A 14,812-nucleotide genomic window follows, 5' to 3' on the forward strand; every position below is an offset into this window, starting at 1 on the left:
AGCGATAGTATTAGTGAGCCAGTTTGGGATGGTAAATCATTGATTGCTGTATATTTATGGTATCCTAGTTATTAATTTTCAAAATCCCTCCTATTTCTCAGATAACTTTGTTTTCAAATGATTGTCTATCCTTCATGCACATCATTCACACATCAAACGCATATACGAGTGAATTTGAAACCGAGTTCTGTAATTAGGGTGAAGTTAGTCAAATGATGTGTGTAGACATTAGGTTCACCGCAAGTACTAACATTGGCACGCATGCAGCTTATTTACAGACCACGCCAAGTTATGAAAACTGATATTAACAAAACAAAAGCAAATAAATTCAAAGGTTTATTTATTTATCATTACAGCAACGACACACACAAAAACGGACATGCAGGTGCTCGAATGTTGTACAACTTGTATAAATGGTGTACCGTGGTAGTCATGGGTTAGAATTGGTTCCCAACAAACTGAGCTTGTCGTAACAGTTCAGGATTGGTTGAGCCTGTGTCTTCGTACTCCGGAGGTATGAGAAGTTGTTAATACTATGGGACGACATGGTGAAGGGGGGAAGGGAGGGGGGGATATTTAATTTTCAAAAATACTTGTCTCAGAAAATTAAATACATAAATATGCTTCAGACTATAGATAAAAATGAATTGTCTGCCACAAAAAAATTCATTTTTGCAAGGTGGTTTTCTTAATAAATTTAGACGAAGCTTTTAATTTAAAAAAACGTAGGTAATGTCCAATCAAAAACACCAACAACCCCCAACCCACCCGCTCCAGAATATCAAATAGTCGGTCCCAAAAAATACCTTATAAACAGCCCACCTTCACATAACGTAGGCGTTGCAAAACGAGCAAACAAACAAACAAACAAATGGCACACCGAAAGTAACAGTGTTTTTAACAGGCCTCTATCATATAACTTACCTTCTTTAAAAAGAAACCTAACACACATAAGTAAATATAAATGTAGCTTGTCTGAATGTTTCTTGAATATTTTAGATCAGACAATTCACTTAAAGACAAAAGACGGAGAAACCCCGAAATAACAACTATCTCTGCTATCCCCTCCTCATGTTCATAATATTACACGATGGACATGCATAACTGGCAGTATGTATTTGTTTGTTAGTTTGCTTGTCGTTAACGCCGAATTCAGCAGTAATCTAGGTATGTGACAGAAGTCTATAGATACTCGAGTCTGACAATCCAGTAATTAACATTTCGTCGTCGGGTCACCTTGACACGCCGTCAACCATGTCACCGAGCCTGACAACACCGTCCACATGGTCCCCTCTTTCGACTAGGAGGAAAAGCACTTTTGCAGGAATCCCCGTGGGAGAACAGACTGCAGTGGCCAAAGATTGTAACTGTGTAAGATATCACGATACACAACAAAACATAACATGCGTTATTCACTATAACATGTGTTACATTCAGACATATCCTGTAATTACTGTATATCAACTTGGATATGACAACATATGTAGAAATGTCACAGCAGTTCGTGGAAATTACATGTTTCAATATGACACCAATATTTAAAGACGAATCTGAATTCATTTGCAAATAATAAAGACAATATTGCTGTGGCCAAGAACATAAAATCTTAGCTTCCAAGTTTTCAGAGGAGATATCAAAGTGCAGTGAAACTAGATAAACAGGGTTTCTTGAAGGTAAAGATCAAAATATGGTATTCTGCATAATTGTCATATACTTACTATTTATCACATGTCATTGGAAAACGTTAAAAAATGTCAGCGTAATGGGCAGATATGATCATGCCTATGTATACTGGGGTAGCCACGTTTTAAATTGAATCGATATTCTGTGAGCACATTTTAGTGACATCATTCAGGCTAACGTGTCAGCTTCAATGGCATTGCGGTTGTGTTTCAATCAGGTGAACAAATTGGTTAATAATGCTTTTATAAAAACGATCATGGGCAAGTGGGATAGATAGAGACGTATGTGACGTCGTGATAAACTAAGCATATGAGTTAAATAGATACCTACCTAGGGCGGCATTTATATGCGAAAACATGGTAAAACTGTTATTTGAAGATTAAGTAACATAATATACACATCCTCTGGCAAACCCATTACGTAGAGAATTAAGTACAATTATCAACTAATTTTGAGGAAATTGGTTATGGAGAGACTTAAGTGACATTATGCCAGGCGCACTAAACCTGAATGTAACTTGTTCGACAAACACATCACCTCAACTAGAATCAGTCTCTTTTTGGAAGTGACGTCAGTTTATCTACACCCAGTAGTCAGACAATATACAAACACAGCAGTTCAACTGATTCTAAATAATTACCTTTAAATATACATAACTTTAAATCACTAAATACGTCACTAAATACGACTACTGAAGGTGTCGCGTTGGGCAAACATCCTTGTACAGAGAACACATACTTATACAATACTCTACTACAGTGTGAGATCAAATGGTTCCTCGGGGGAAATATTACTTTCCTAATCACCATTTGAAGTAAGCGTTAGCTTAAGGTTCAAATGCTAAAATCTAAACATTGTGCTTAAACGTATCAACATATGAAAAAACAAGGTATGATACATTAAAATTTAGGGACAATATGAACTTGAATAGCAAAATGAAAAGGACCATATCTGTTGGGTTATTAATGACATGTGGAAAATCAAAAATGATATCACACCATTCTTTTATACAGCATCTTTGTGTACTGCCTGAAGGCAGTGGTTATATCGGAGTGAGCTTTTAACAGTATTCCAGTTATATCACGGTCTGCCAGCTTAATGTAGGAGGAAAGCCCGAAGTGATGCAGGTCTCAGACGTTTACCACTTCGGTGAAACCCACGAGCACGGGTATGGTGCTGACAAACCTAGAAACATAATTGGGGTGAACCGGGATTCGAACCCACAATCATAGGTTTCTGGAGTACCCATGGGATGCAACTCTGCACAGCGAAGGTTATATCAGAGACTTGTGTGACATTATGCAAAAACATCCTTCTCACTCTGATTGAGACCAAATTGGCATTATAACCATCATGTGCAAATTGGCTCAGAAGAGCCTTATGTGGGTTATATAAAACATCCTATGTAAATTGGTTAGGTAAAGACAAAAATGACTTAATACCCAGTGCGTATAAACCTCCATAACAGCCCAAAACTATTGAAGTCAATTTTAATATAACAGTAGTGAACCTGAGTAGAGACCAAAATGGTTATATATAAGTTATATACGCAACATATAGCGACGTAAGTGAATAATATACTGCATTCTAATTGGTTAAGTAGAAACTTAAGTGTCATCATACAAAACAAAATGGTTAAGTATAGATTTTATTGGCATTATATACTAGTTCTGGGAAAAGAAAAGAAGATAGTTAGAAGCTATAGTGACATATATATACAATGGCAAATATATTACAGTAGACAATTACACAAAAATGGCACTGTATACATCTTTCGGGACAAAATGGTCATGTAGAGACTTCTAAAGGCACTGTATACAACATTCAGGGCAAACTGGTCATGCAGAGACTATGAAGGCAATGTATACAACATTCGGGACAAACAAGTCATGCAGAGACTTCTAAAGGCACTGTATACAACATTCAGGGCAAACTGGTCATGCAGAGACTATGAAGGCAATGTATCCAACATTCGGTACAAACTGGTCATGCAGAGACTTCTAAAGGCACTGTATACAACATTCGGGACAAACTGGTCATGCAGAGACTTCTAAACGCATTATATACAACATTCAGGGCAAACTAGTCACGCAGAGACTTCTAAAGGCATTATATACAACATTCGGGACAAACTAGTTATGCAGAGACTTCCAAAGGCATTATATACAACATTCAGGGCTAAATGGTCATGCAGAGACTTCTAAAGGCATTATATACAACATTCGGGACAAACTAGTCATGCAGATACTTCTAAGGCATTATATACAACATTCAGGGCAAACTGGTCATGCAGAGACTTCCAAAGGCATTTGTCAAGTGGAGGTCAGGCGAGGGTGTGTGTGTGTGTGTGTGTGTGTGTGTGTGTGCGTGTGTGCTTTCGTGCGTGCGTGCGTGCGTGCATGCGTGCGCGTGTGCGTGTGCTTGTTTAGTCCGGACTAATGCTGAGTTTATAGTGTCAGCCAACAGAGATACCATGCCACATGAATACCCAGCTCAGACACAAAATACTCATTCCGAGCCGACCTGTGCTTGTTTCAGCCCCTTAATACCAGGATTACACGTACCATTTTATAACGTCTTTTGATGTGACGTAGCCGTGGATCGAACCCATGACCTTTTGCTTAGGGCAGACGTTCTAGCCAATAGAACACGGAGGTGGTCGTCAAGTGGAGACGTTAATGACACTGAATACAACATTCGGGGCAAATTAAAGAAGTCAAGATTTACTTGACACTATATATAACATTTAGGTCAAACTGAAGAAGTCAAGATTTAAGGAGCACTACATACAACATTCAGGGCAAATTAAAGAAGTCAAGATTTAAGTGACACTATATACAACATTTATGGCAAACTGAAGAAGTCAAGATTTAAGTGACACTATATCCAACATTCAGGGCAAATTGAAAAAGTTAAGATATAAGTGGCACTATATACAACATTTATGGCAAACTGAAGAAGTCAAGATTTAAGTTATACTTAATCCAACTTTCAGGAGAAATTGAAGAAGTCAAGATTTAAGTGACACTATATCCAACATTCAGGGCAAATTGAAAAAGTTAAGATATAAGTGGCACTATATACAACATTTATGGCAAATTGAAGAAGTCAAGATTTAAGTGACACTACATACAATATTTATGGCAAACTGAAGAAGTCAAGATTTAAGTAACACTTAATCCAACTTTCAGGAGAAATTCAAGTAGTCAAGATGTAAGTGACATTATACACATTCAGGGCACATTGGTCAATTCTACCATGATTTTGGAAAATACTCGAGTTTGAATGGTCAGTCAGAGGTTTCTATCAGGATAAACCACATCTGACTGAAACGGTCGATGTGACGGTCGCATCACCGAGAAAGCTAATACTTTTAGAATAGTACTTCCTTTAGGTCATTGTCGGTAGGTATATTCATCTAAGTATGTGTACAATTATCGGCTACGAAATACAAACGTGGAGTTACTACAATATTCCAAGGATGTGTGGCAATACATATCGTGCAGAAAACGCGACAGAAATCCACAAAATGAATTCATTCCAAGTTTTGAGGACAACAGAGAACTTGCTATTTAGCGTTCTTTATACACGATTGTGATGTCTTATCTTCGCGCCAGAACGAAAACTTTGCAACATGTCCAGTGAAAAATTATTTTGAATGGTAAATCCAGAGCGAAAATCATTTTACTCTTTGGTGGAACAATTACTGGGGTTTTCGAAAGTGTTCCTGGCCCAAACTAAATATCAAATTTTCGGTCCCTTAATTACCTGACCCCTCCCTTCAAATGAAGCAGTGGACAAAACGATAGACCATCTAACAAACATTCCATCACCCTACCACAAGCAACAACCTAAAGCCACTCTTTGTACCATAACGCGAGTGAGTGAGTATTGTTTTACGCCGCGTTTAGCAATATTCCAGCAATATCATGGGCTTCACACATTGAACCCATTTCGGGAATCGACATTTACACAAACATTGCACTGTATACATCTTTCGGGACAAACTGGTCATGCAGAGACTTCTAAAGGCACTGTATACAACATTCAGGGCAAACTGGTCATGCAGATATTATGAAGGCAATGTATACAACATTCGAGGCTAACTAGTCATGCAGAGACTTCTAAAGGCACTGTATACAACATTCAGGACAAACTGGTCATGCAGAGACTATGAAGGCAATGTATCCAACATTTGGGGCAAACCAGTCATGCAGAGACTTCTAAAGGCACTGTATACAACATTCATGGCAAACTGGTCATGCAGAGACTATGAAGGCAATGTATCCAACATTCGGTACAAACTGGTCATGCAGAGACTTCTAAAGGCACTGTATACAACATTCGGGACAAACTGGTCATGCAGAGACTACTAAAGGCATTATCTACAACATTCAGGACAAACTGGTCATGCAGAGACTTCTAAAGGCATTATATACAACATTCAGGGCAAACTGGTCATGCAGAGACTTCTAAAGGCATTATATACAACATTCAGGGCAAACTAGTCATGCAGAGTCTTCTAAGGCATTATATACATCATTCAGGGCAAACTGGTCGCGTACAGACTTAAATGACACCATATTAAAACTTTAGGGCACATTTGTCAAGTGGAGGTCAGGCGAGATTGTGTGTGTGTGTTTGTGTTTGGTTTTTTTGGTTGTTCTTTTTTTTGTGTGTGTGTGTGTGTGTGTGTGTGTGTGTGTGTGTGTGTGTGTGTCTTCGGCGTGACGAGCGAATGGTTTAACCACTAGGCTACCCGCCCATCCCTATATACCATATAAAACTTCCACAGTAAAGATACTCGAGTAGTGACTTAAGTGACGCTATATATATTGGACATATTGTCACTTTTTGCAATATTCTCGGCAAATTGATTGATTAGATATTTAAGTTGTATTTTAAACAACATCCTGACTCAAGTGACATCATACACAACATCCTGGGCAAATTAGTTATGTACAGATTTGAGTGGCAGTACATACATCATCCTGGCAAACTATATTCTAGCAGAAACTTAAAGCAACCCTGGGCAAATTGGTTAAGTATATAGTTAAGGGAGCGGCAATTTGATACTTAGTGCGTCCTGAAACACGTTTGTAAATAACAGTCTTGAAGCAATGAACAGACTATTATCACATACTAAAGTGTGAAAGACTGAGTTTTCCGAAGTTGAGAAAAGTGGCATTTTCATTGCAGTGAACAGAACAATTGATATTTCACTGCAGTGAACATAACAATTGATTTTTCAAGTTTTCAAGAATATATTTTGTTAAAGTTGAAATTGTATAAAAACATTTATATGTATGATACAGCATTTTTCGCGACCGTAAATATTTTTTGTTACTTTTGTTTATATTTTTATGATTTTGCAAACAGGAAACTACTTTTTTTGGTCGCAAATACAAGGGGTGTAAGGTAAGGAGAATTTACGTTTCAAGGTTTTGCATTTGTAATGAAATAATATAATTTTCCGGTTGACAACTACAACTACAAAAAGTGTATATAATAAATAGGTTATTCAATGTGTCTCATGAAATATCATGTTTCTCTCATCTCATTTAGGAGTGGCGCATCTCCTTTTTCCCAGTCACTCGACACATGAAATATCCTCTATTTATCCTATTGCTAACAAACATCCTATCACCACCCACTCCCCTGGAATACTAAATGGCGGGACCCCAAGTGATATGACGTACAACATCCCGAAGGGAACGTGTTGAATAGATACTTCAGGGACGTAAGAAACATTCTATACAAAGTAAAGTAGAGATGTCAATGACACAATGTACAACATCCTGAGTGAATTGATTAAGTAAATTATTGAATGACGTGGTAAACGACATCCAAAGCAATTATATTTATAAAGAACTTTAACTGAAAGTCAAACCACTCTGGGTAAATTCGTTAGGTAGATGAATGAGCAACGCTAAACGTCAATCCCATTGTGAACATTGTACAGACCATTGTGGTATTATAAACAACATTTTGGGAAAATGTTCAATGAAAGAATTCGGTAAACTTGACACAAGATCCTTGGCAAATTTGGACTGATGCACTACATCCAGTCGGGACCATTTGCATCAAACACTGGATATGTGGATACTTAAGTGGAATTATATAGAACATCCTGGGCACACTGTTTATGTAGGGACTAACAATAGCCACCATCCCTGGGGTATTGGTTAAGTAGAGACTTGAATGGCATTATAAACAACATCCTGGCCACATTGATGCAATGGCCGAAATGACAGCATGTGCATGATCTTGGGCAAATAAGTACAGACTTAAGGGAAATATTCACAACCTCCTCAGAAATTGGATAAGGATGGAGACTTCAGGAACACTATATACATCATCCGTGGGCATATTGGTCAAGTAAAGACTCATGTACTACTAAACATGGTTCTAAACTGGCCATGAAGAGCTGGGACACCATCATCACTGGGTTTGTCTTGCGAAGCCCCTACTTCTATAAGGGCTAAGGCAATGTTATATCGGATATCCTGAAGGGCTTCTGAGGGCTTGCTATCAGACTTTATGACAAGTTCGTGGCTGCTCTGGTCCCATGAGATGTTCTGCGCATCTTCACAGATGTAGTATAGTGGTGTCCTGTCATTGCAGTCAATTACGTTGACGTTAGCCTTGTGCTGAAGCAATAGTTGCACAATCTTCAGATCAGCATTAATAGTTCTACAAGCTAAATGTAGGGCCGTTTGACCAGGTGGAATAACAAAGAATGCATCCTTAGCTCCATCGAAAAGGGTACCGTTGATATATGTTATGTCACTGATTATCTTTTCGGTAAGATGTGATCCTGAGAGCACAAGAGAATGTAGGACTGTTAGACCATTGTAGTCACTGTTGTTGACTAACCACGCCTTTAGAGTTGGGTCCAGTGAGATCATGTATTGGAAAAGTTCATTGTCTATGGTGCCACTTGAACAAAGATATTGGAACGCAGATCTCCCCCTGTCGTCCGTCATGTTAACATAATCTTTGACTGCAGGAGGAACAGGGACACTTGCACTCTTCGTTGTTTTTGGACAATCACTTAATTCTCCAAGACCCTAAAACAGCAAACAATAAGCCGTACCACAAACAATGTATATATACATGTCAATGTAACATTGAAATTAGATTATATTATGTCTAAGTAAGCTTTATTTCGGATCTGAACGCCAAATGTAACTAAATGTAACAGTATGCTGTTTCTGTATTAATTTTGTGTATCATTAGTTTATTTCTACCTTTCAGTCAATGTTGTAACTAACTGTGATACTTACGGAGTCAGAAGTGCTGTCCTCATCAACCAGCCGTTTTTCCCTTTGTTTTTTCTTCTTCTTCATATGATGGGCAAGTAAAAGCTCCACAAGTTCTTTCCGCCCTTTACTGTCTGTTGTAGGTTCAACGGTCAGTTCATTTGTTTTTGCATTATATGCAATTTTGCATGGACTCAGACATAGGTAGTGTAAAGGTGTTCTTCCTCTCCTGTCAGTGGCACATATATTAGCTTTTAACTTCAGCAACTCTCTGACAACACCTGTTCCAGCTTCAGATGAAATGCATGTTAAATGAAGCGCTGTCTGTCCTTTATGAATGACTGAATTGACATCATGTTTAACGGTCACATCAACGTCTCTTGTCTCTTTATCCAGTGCAACTTTTATTTTATCGCATATTCCCGCAATAGCCAGATAGTGAACTAAATGTATGCCATTACCATCAGCCCTGATGACATCTGCGCCCCTGTTCAACAGCAGTTCCAGGTGAGTAGCATTTTGTTCAGTGTTAATTGTGGTCATGCCAAGATAATGCAGTGGTGTATTTCCATACCTGTCAGTAATGTCAACTTTAGCACCATGCTCCAACAATAGTGCTATGAATTTCTGAATGTTCCCATCAGTTCGTTTGCAAATGATATGCAATGCCGTCATGTGATCAGAATCTTTCAGATTAATATCACAGTTGAGCTTCAATATTTGTTCAATGATGCTATCATATTTCATAGCACAGGCATAATGCAGAAATGTCTTCCCATGCTTGTCTTTTCTGTCAATGATCCCAGTCCTACCGATTTCTTTGAACAATTCTTGTGCCCCATTTGGTAGTTGAAACCTGAGGTTGTAGTCCTCTGCTGCGTGCATTGTACTGCCTGCTGGTTTCAAATCTGTCCGCTTTAAAAGGCATTCTGAGACTGATATGCCTAAACCATTGGTCTTGTCTAAATCAGCACCATGTTCTATTATCAGAGTCACAATGTCTTTGGTTGACGCCTCATTTTGACTCACATAATGAAGGACAGTATTTCCATGCTCATCAGTGTTGTTTACAAGCGCGTTATGTTTCAAAAGAATTTTCACAGCTTCTATATCTATATGCTTCTGCCTGCATAATAGATGCAGAGGTGTTCGTTCATTGCCGTCTGAAATGTTCACATCAGCACGCCCACGTATCAACAAAGTTATAGCATCTCTGTTAACAGTTGTATGATCACAAGCATAGTGAAGTGGTGTCTTTTTGAAAACATCCCTCACATTTACGTTTGCACCAGCGGTCAATAAGATCCTGATAATATCCTTGTCAATATGCTTTCTGTTGCACAAGAGATGAAGCGGTGCTCGCCTCCACTCATCGCATATGTTCGGGTCTGAATCTTTTTGAGTCAGCATATTCACCATCCCTGATAGATCCTTTAGGTCTTCCCTCATACAAAGATAGTGCAGTGGTGTACTCCCGTGGCTATCGCTCATGTTGACTTCTTCACACTTTCGAATCAACTCACATATGATTTTTGTATTTTTCTGTCTTTCACAGACATAATGCAGAGCCGTTTTTCTATCTTTGTCTGATTTGTTCAAATCACATTTTCCCTGTAACAACATATCCAAACTCAAAGAGAAATCATCCATACTTGTACGTGTGTTCTCACACAGATATATCAGTGGGGTCATTTCATGCAGGTCAGTGGCATTTGTGTCAGCACCATATATGATTAGATGTTTAATGACCTGCGGATAAATGTACTTGTGTTCACAAGCATAGTGAAGTGGGGTCTTCAGAAACTGATTTTGGTGGTTTACATTTGTACCATAGTACCGCAGCATCCGGAAAATAGTTTTATCCATATTACCTCTGATACAGCAGTAATGGAGAGGTGTGTTACCCAAATCATCCTGCTTGTTGACATCACAACCAGCTGATATTAACAAGCGTAACATTTCAAGATTTAGAGTCCCATTTTCGGCAAGAATAATGAGGATCGTCTTTCCATCCACATCCGCCACATTTAGATCAGCACCATGTCCAATTAAATAGTCCAAAAGTCGGCTTTGTAATTTATTCAACTTACAAAGCAGGAGTGGTACTGTGTCTCCAGATTTAGTTTTCCAATTGATATTTGATCCATTTTTAATGAGAAAATCTATGGTATAGAGCGGATGGGTCCTTTCAGCAGCATAATGCAGTGCCATGTTACCGAAGTGATCGGTTGCACTAACATCAGCACAATGTTTGACTATGATATGAAAAAGTTTCTGATCAAACACAGAACTTTCACACAAATAGTGCAGAGCGTTCTTTCCCCATTTGTCAAACATATTCACATCACAGCCTGACTGAATTAGTCTTGTGACAAAGTCTTCATCAATGTGTCTGTTTGCACATAAATAATGTAGTGCTGTTTTCCCACTCTTATCTGTCCCCGTAGTGTCACAGCCCTTACCTAATACCAAAGGGATTGCAGGGTCATTTCCCGACATCATGCACAAATGGTGAAGAATAGTTTGTCCTTCTTCATCAACTGCACTGACATCAGCACCATTGCCAAGTAATAATAAGAAGAGATGTTTGTCGAATTTAATGTCTTCACACAAGATGTGTAGCACTGTTTTACCATGACATTTGGCTTTCACATTCACTTCCATGTCAAGAAGGACACGTACAGCAACTTTGTTGCCATGTCTCAAGGCTACATGAAGTAATGAATACCCATCCATGTTCACTTCGTTTAGAAATGTTGAAGATGCCTGAAAAAAACCAACCTCCAAATAAGCTGTTTGGACAGGTAATGAAAACGTTATCATTATCAGATTCTGGCTGACTAAACATCAATATGCAGTTTTCAGTTGTAGACTAGATTAAGGCTACTTTTATTAATGTTCAGATTTTTCCTGTTCAGACCTCCTTATCTTACCCTTTATTATGCCTCAAAGTGAAATTGACCATTCAACGCACAGAATTGCTAATCCCATATGAGCCCGTGTACCGTCAGTAAAAATCCAAGATGGTTGTTACTGACCTAATATGAGACCGTATACCATCAGTAACAGCCATTTTGGTTTTTTCAACACCAACCTCACATATTTCACATGAAAATTCTAGTACAGAAAATCGTTATTCGACACTCTTTTGTGTTTTAATATCATTAAATGTGATGAGCAAAGATATTAATTTTTAAAGAAACCCCCTTCCTGACTTTAATAATAAACATTACAGAGAAAAAAAGCAGAGGTCACTGTGTTACACATAGCAACGTCATAGAACATAATATATGATGACGTCACAAACAAGAAACGTGACGCCAATGACTAGACATAGCAATAGAATAGACAGCAGCCCGTCGTTAGGAAAATGATTTCACAGATTTCTGTAAACATTCAGGCATTTTATGATAATTCTATCCATTTTACCTGTAGTACTTTAAACGTTCACATTTAGTGCATTATATATTAAATTGTTAATGTTTATGGTTATATTAAAGCTTTGTATCAGAAACATATGTACTGGTCCTATCGTTTATACCATTGTAAGTGTCAAGTTTTCATTTTGAAAAGATACAAAGGCAAAGATACCAAATAGTGTAAACCTCACCTAATATTTTTCGGCTAACCTAATATGACACTGTAAACGGCAACTAAAGACACCATAACTATTAATATTGTGACGCAACTGCACTTTCAACTTCAAAGAACATGAAATAATTTCATAGAATGTGATATTCAAGTATTCCATGCTTACGTTTGAAACATCTGTCAGCAGCTTTCGACAGAATGTTTCTACAAGGCACATTTCATGTCCTATTACATCAAAGAATCCCTCTTGCAAAGCATGTTTGAAGGTCGATATGACTTTTTGCAACACCTCAGGGTTGTCCAAATTGACGTATAAGAATCCTGTATCTTCTTTTGCTGTATGGATCTTCAGCCGTGGAATGACAAAGGTTGAATTACAGTTCTGAAGGACAAATAGCGGATCTTCCTTTCCGACAACCAATGCTACTGCCATGCGAACAGATGGATGACTGAACGTTAGCATCTCTTTGTCCTCTTGAAGGAATACACCAGGCATTTGAGACAAAGGCTTTGGAAGAACAACTTCTTTCGTAGAGATGAATCTATCATTCTGTAGCATATTGCGTAGAAATGTCATGGTACTTACATCGTGTATGTGGGCACTGACTATATTCATTACATAAAAAAGAGGATCTGAGAAAAATAGAAGAGACTGTTTTGTCTGATTTGTCTTCTGCCATTCACAAAAGAGTTTACAGCAGTGTAGAAATCCATGCTTGGTGCAGGCAATGCTTGTGTCCAGTCTTTGTACAGGAGTCTGGTATTTCTGCAGAAAGTATTTAAGAACTGTGGTTTGTTCACTATGAGTTTCTCTGAAGTGATCACTCAGGTTGAAAACATTTCTGTGGAATATTTCCTCATCATATCCACCGAAATATTTCCATTCCTCATCATATTTGTTGCATATGAAAACAGCATAGACATTGCTGACATCCTCACCCTTGACTATCTTTCTATGTAAGTTATTGATAAAGTGAATCCATTGTTTCCTGATTTCTAGGTCACAGGTAGCATACCTCAAGACATCCTTGAACAAAAACACATGCATAGTTGCTGCATTGTCTGTGAAAAGAGCATAATCGTCTGGATTGTCAATGACACAAACTGTTGCTCCTTTGGCTTTCATAGTCTCCAGAACCATGTACCCAAGAGTGGTTTTTCCTTCTCCCGGCAAACCAGTGATTGTGATCCACCGATTGTTCCCTTCCAGCAGTTTGATGACATCATCAACAGCTGATGTTCTGAAGCTGTCCTTGATGGCCATTGCTATTTCGGCAGAGGAAGCATCTGGGAACAAAAATGAAGTGCAGTATGCTACATGTAGTATACCATGCACACTTTGACAACTTGAGGCACTTTGTTCTGATGGCATATGGTGTATACTTCACACTAACCGAGCTCCATTATAAATAACAGAAAACAACAGACATCATTGCAATTTTTCCTCGATATTTAATCATATTAAATGGAGCAGTCTTTACTGAATCAAGTTTAAAGCACAACACATCAGAATGGTTGTATTTTATCTTCCACTTACCTAAGAGATTATGAATTCTGTCCATGGTATACGCATCTGTAAAATATACACATGTATTATAAACTGCCATTGCAAAAAATGACATGTGAGTATTTCGTAAAAGGCGACCAACGGGAACGGGTGGTCAGGCACGCTGACGTCGTTGATGGACGTCATCGTATCCCATTTGCGTGGATAGATGCCCATGATATCAAACACTGGATTGTCTGGTCCACACTCGATTTTTTACAGACCCCCGTCATATAGCTTAAATATTGCTGCGTGCGGCTTTAAACATCAAACAAAACAAAATCATTTGCAGTTACCAAATGTAAGTGCATCTTTCATCAACCAGACTGTGATTGAGTGATTGTCTATGAGTCTCTCTTGAAGTATGCACAGAATGTATTTCCAAAGTTGCACCCAGTGTGCATGAATATAAACAGGGACATGTCGTTTTATATCACGCATATTTTAATTTTTCATGTCACCTATCCTTCAATAATGTTTCATGTCGCCTACTGCACGCAATATCTTGTAACCATCCATTTTTGATGACGTTATACATTATTAACAAAATTGTGTTGTTCAATAGCTGTGTAAATACACATTTAACAGACGACATAAAAACGATATTATGCACGTTCATTAGCTGACTTTAAGCAGACGGTACACGACCGCCAGTCGTCGGACTTTCATTTGTGGAAGCCTCGGTGGCTGAGTGGGTTAGATCGCTGACTTTGTGTACTGGCGATTAGGT

At 38.3% G+C, this 14,812-nt stretch overlaps 3 protein-coding genes across 3 annotated transcripts in view; all 3 read right to left on the bottom strand.

Moving 5' to 3' along the window:
• Window positions 1-14,812, bottom strand: part of LOC139461235 (alpha-aminoadipic semialdehyde synthase, mitochondrial-like) — a 66,949-nt gene that overhangs the window by 41,107 nt on the left and 11,030 nt on the right. The window lies entirely within an intron of this gene.
• Window positions 7,375-11,768, bottom strand: LOC139460430 (serine/threonine-protein phosphatase 6 regulatory ankyrin repeat subunit B-like). The gene is made up of 2 exons (XM_071241924.1): window positions 8,970-11,768; window positions 7,375-8,753 (listed from the first exon to the last, which is right to left on the bottom strand). Exons 1-2 carry the CDS (start codon window positions 11,766-11,768, stop codon window positions 8,070-8,072), a joined length of 3,483 nt encoding a protein of 1,160 aa, XP_071098025.1. The 3' UTR covers window positions 7,375-8,069.
• Window positions 12,307-14,812, bottom strand: part of LOC139460432 (uncharacterized) — a 289,333-nt gene continuing 286,827 nt past the window's right edge. The window contains exon 9 of the mRNA XM_071241925.1: window positions 12,307-13,823. Within this exon, the coding sequence (XP_071098026.1) occupies window positions 12,556-13,823 (1,268 nt within the window). The 3' untranslated portion in view covers window positions 12,307-12,555. The remainder of the gene's footprint in view (window positions 13,824-14,812) is intronic.

Source organism: Haliotis cracherodii, unplaced genomic scaffold (genome assembly GCF_022045235.1).
Source record: "Haliotis cracherodii isolate W230 unplaced genomic scaffold, xgHalCrac1.p SCAF_14, whole genome shotgun sequence".
Lineage (NCBI taxonomy): Eukaryota > Metazoa > Mollusca > Gastropoda > Lepetellida > Haliotidae > Haliotis > Haliotis cracherodii.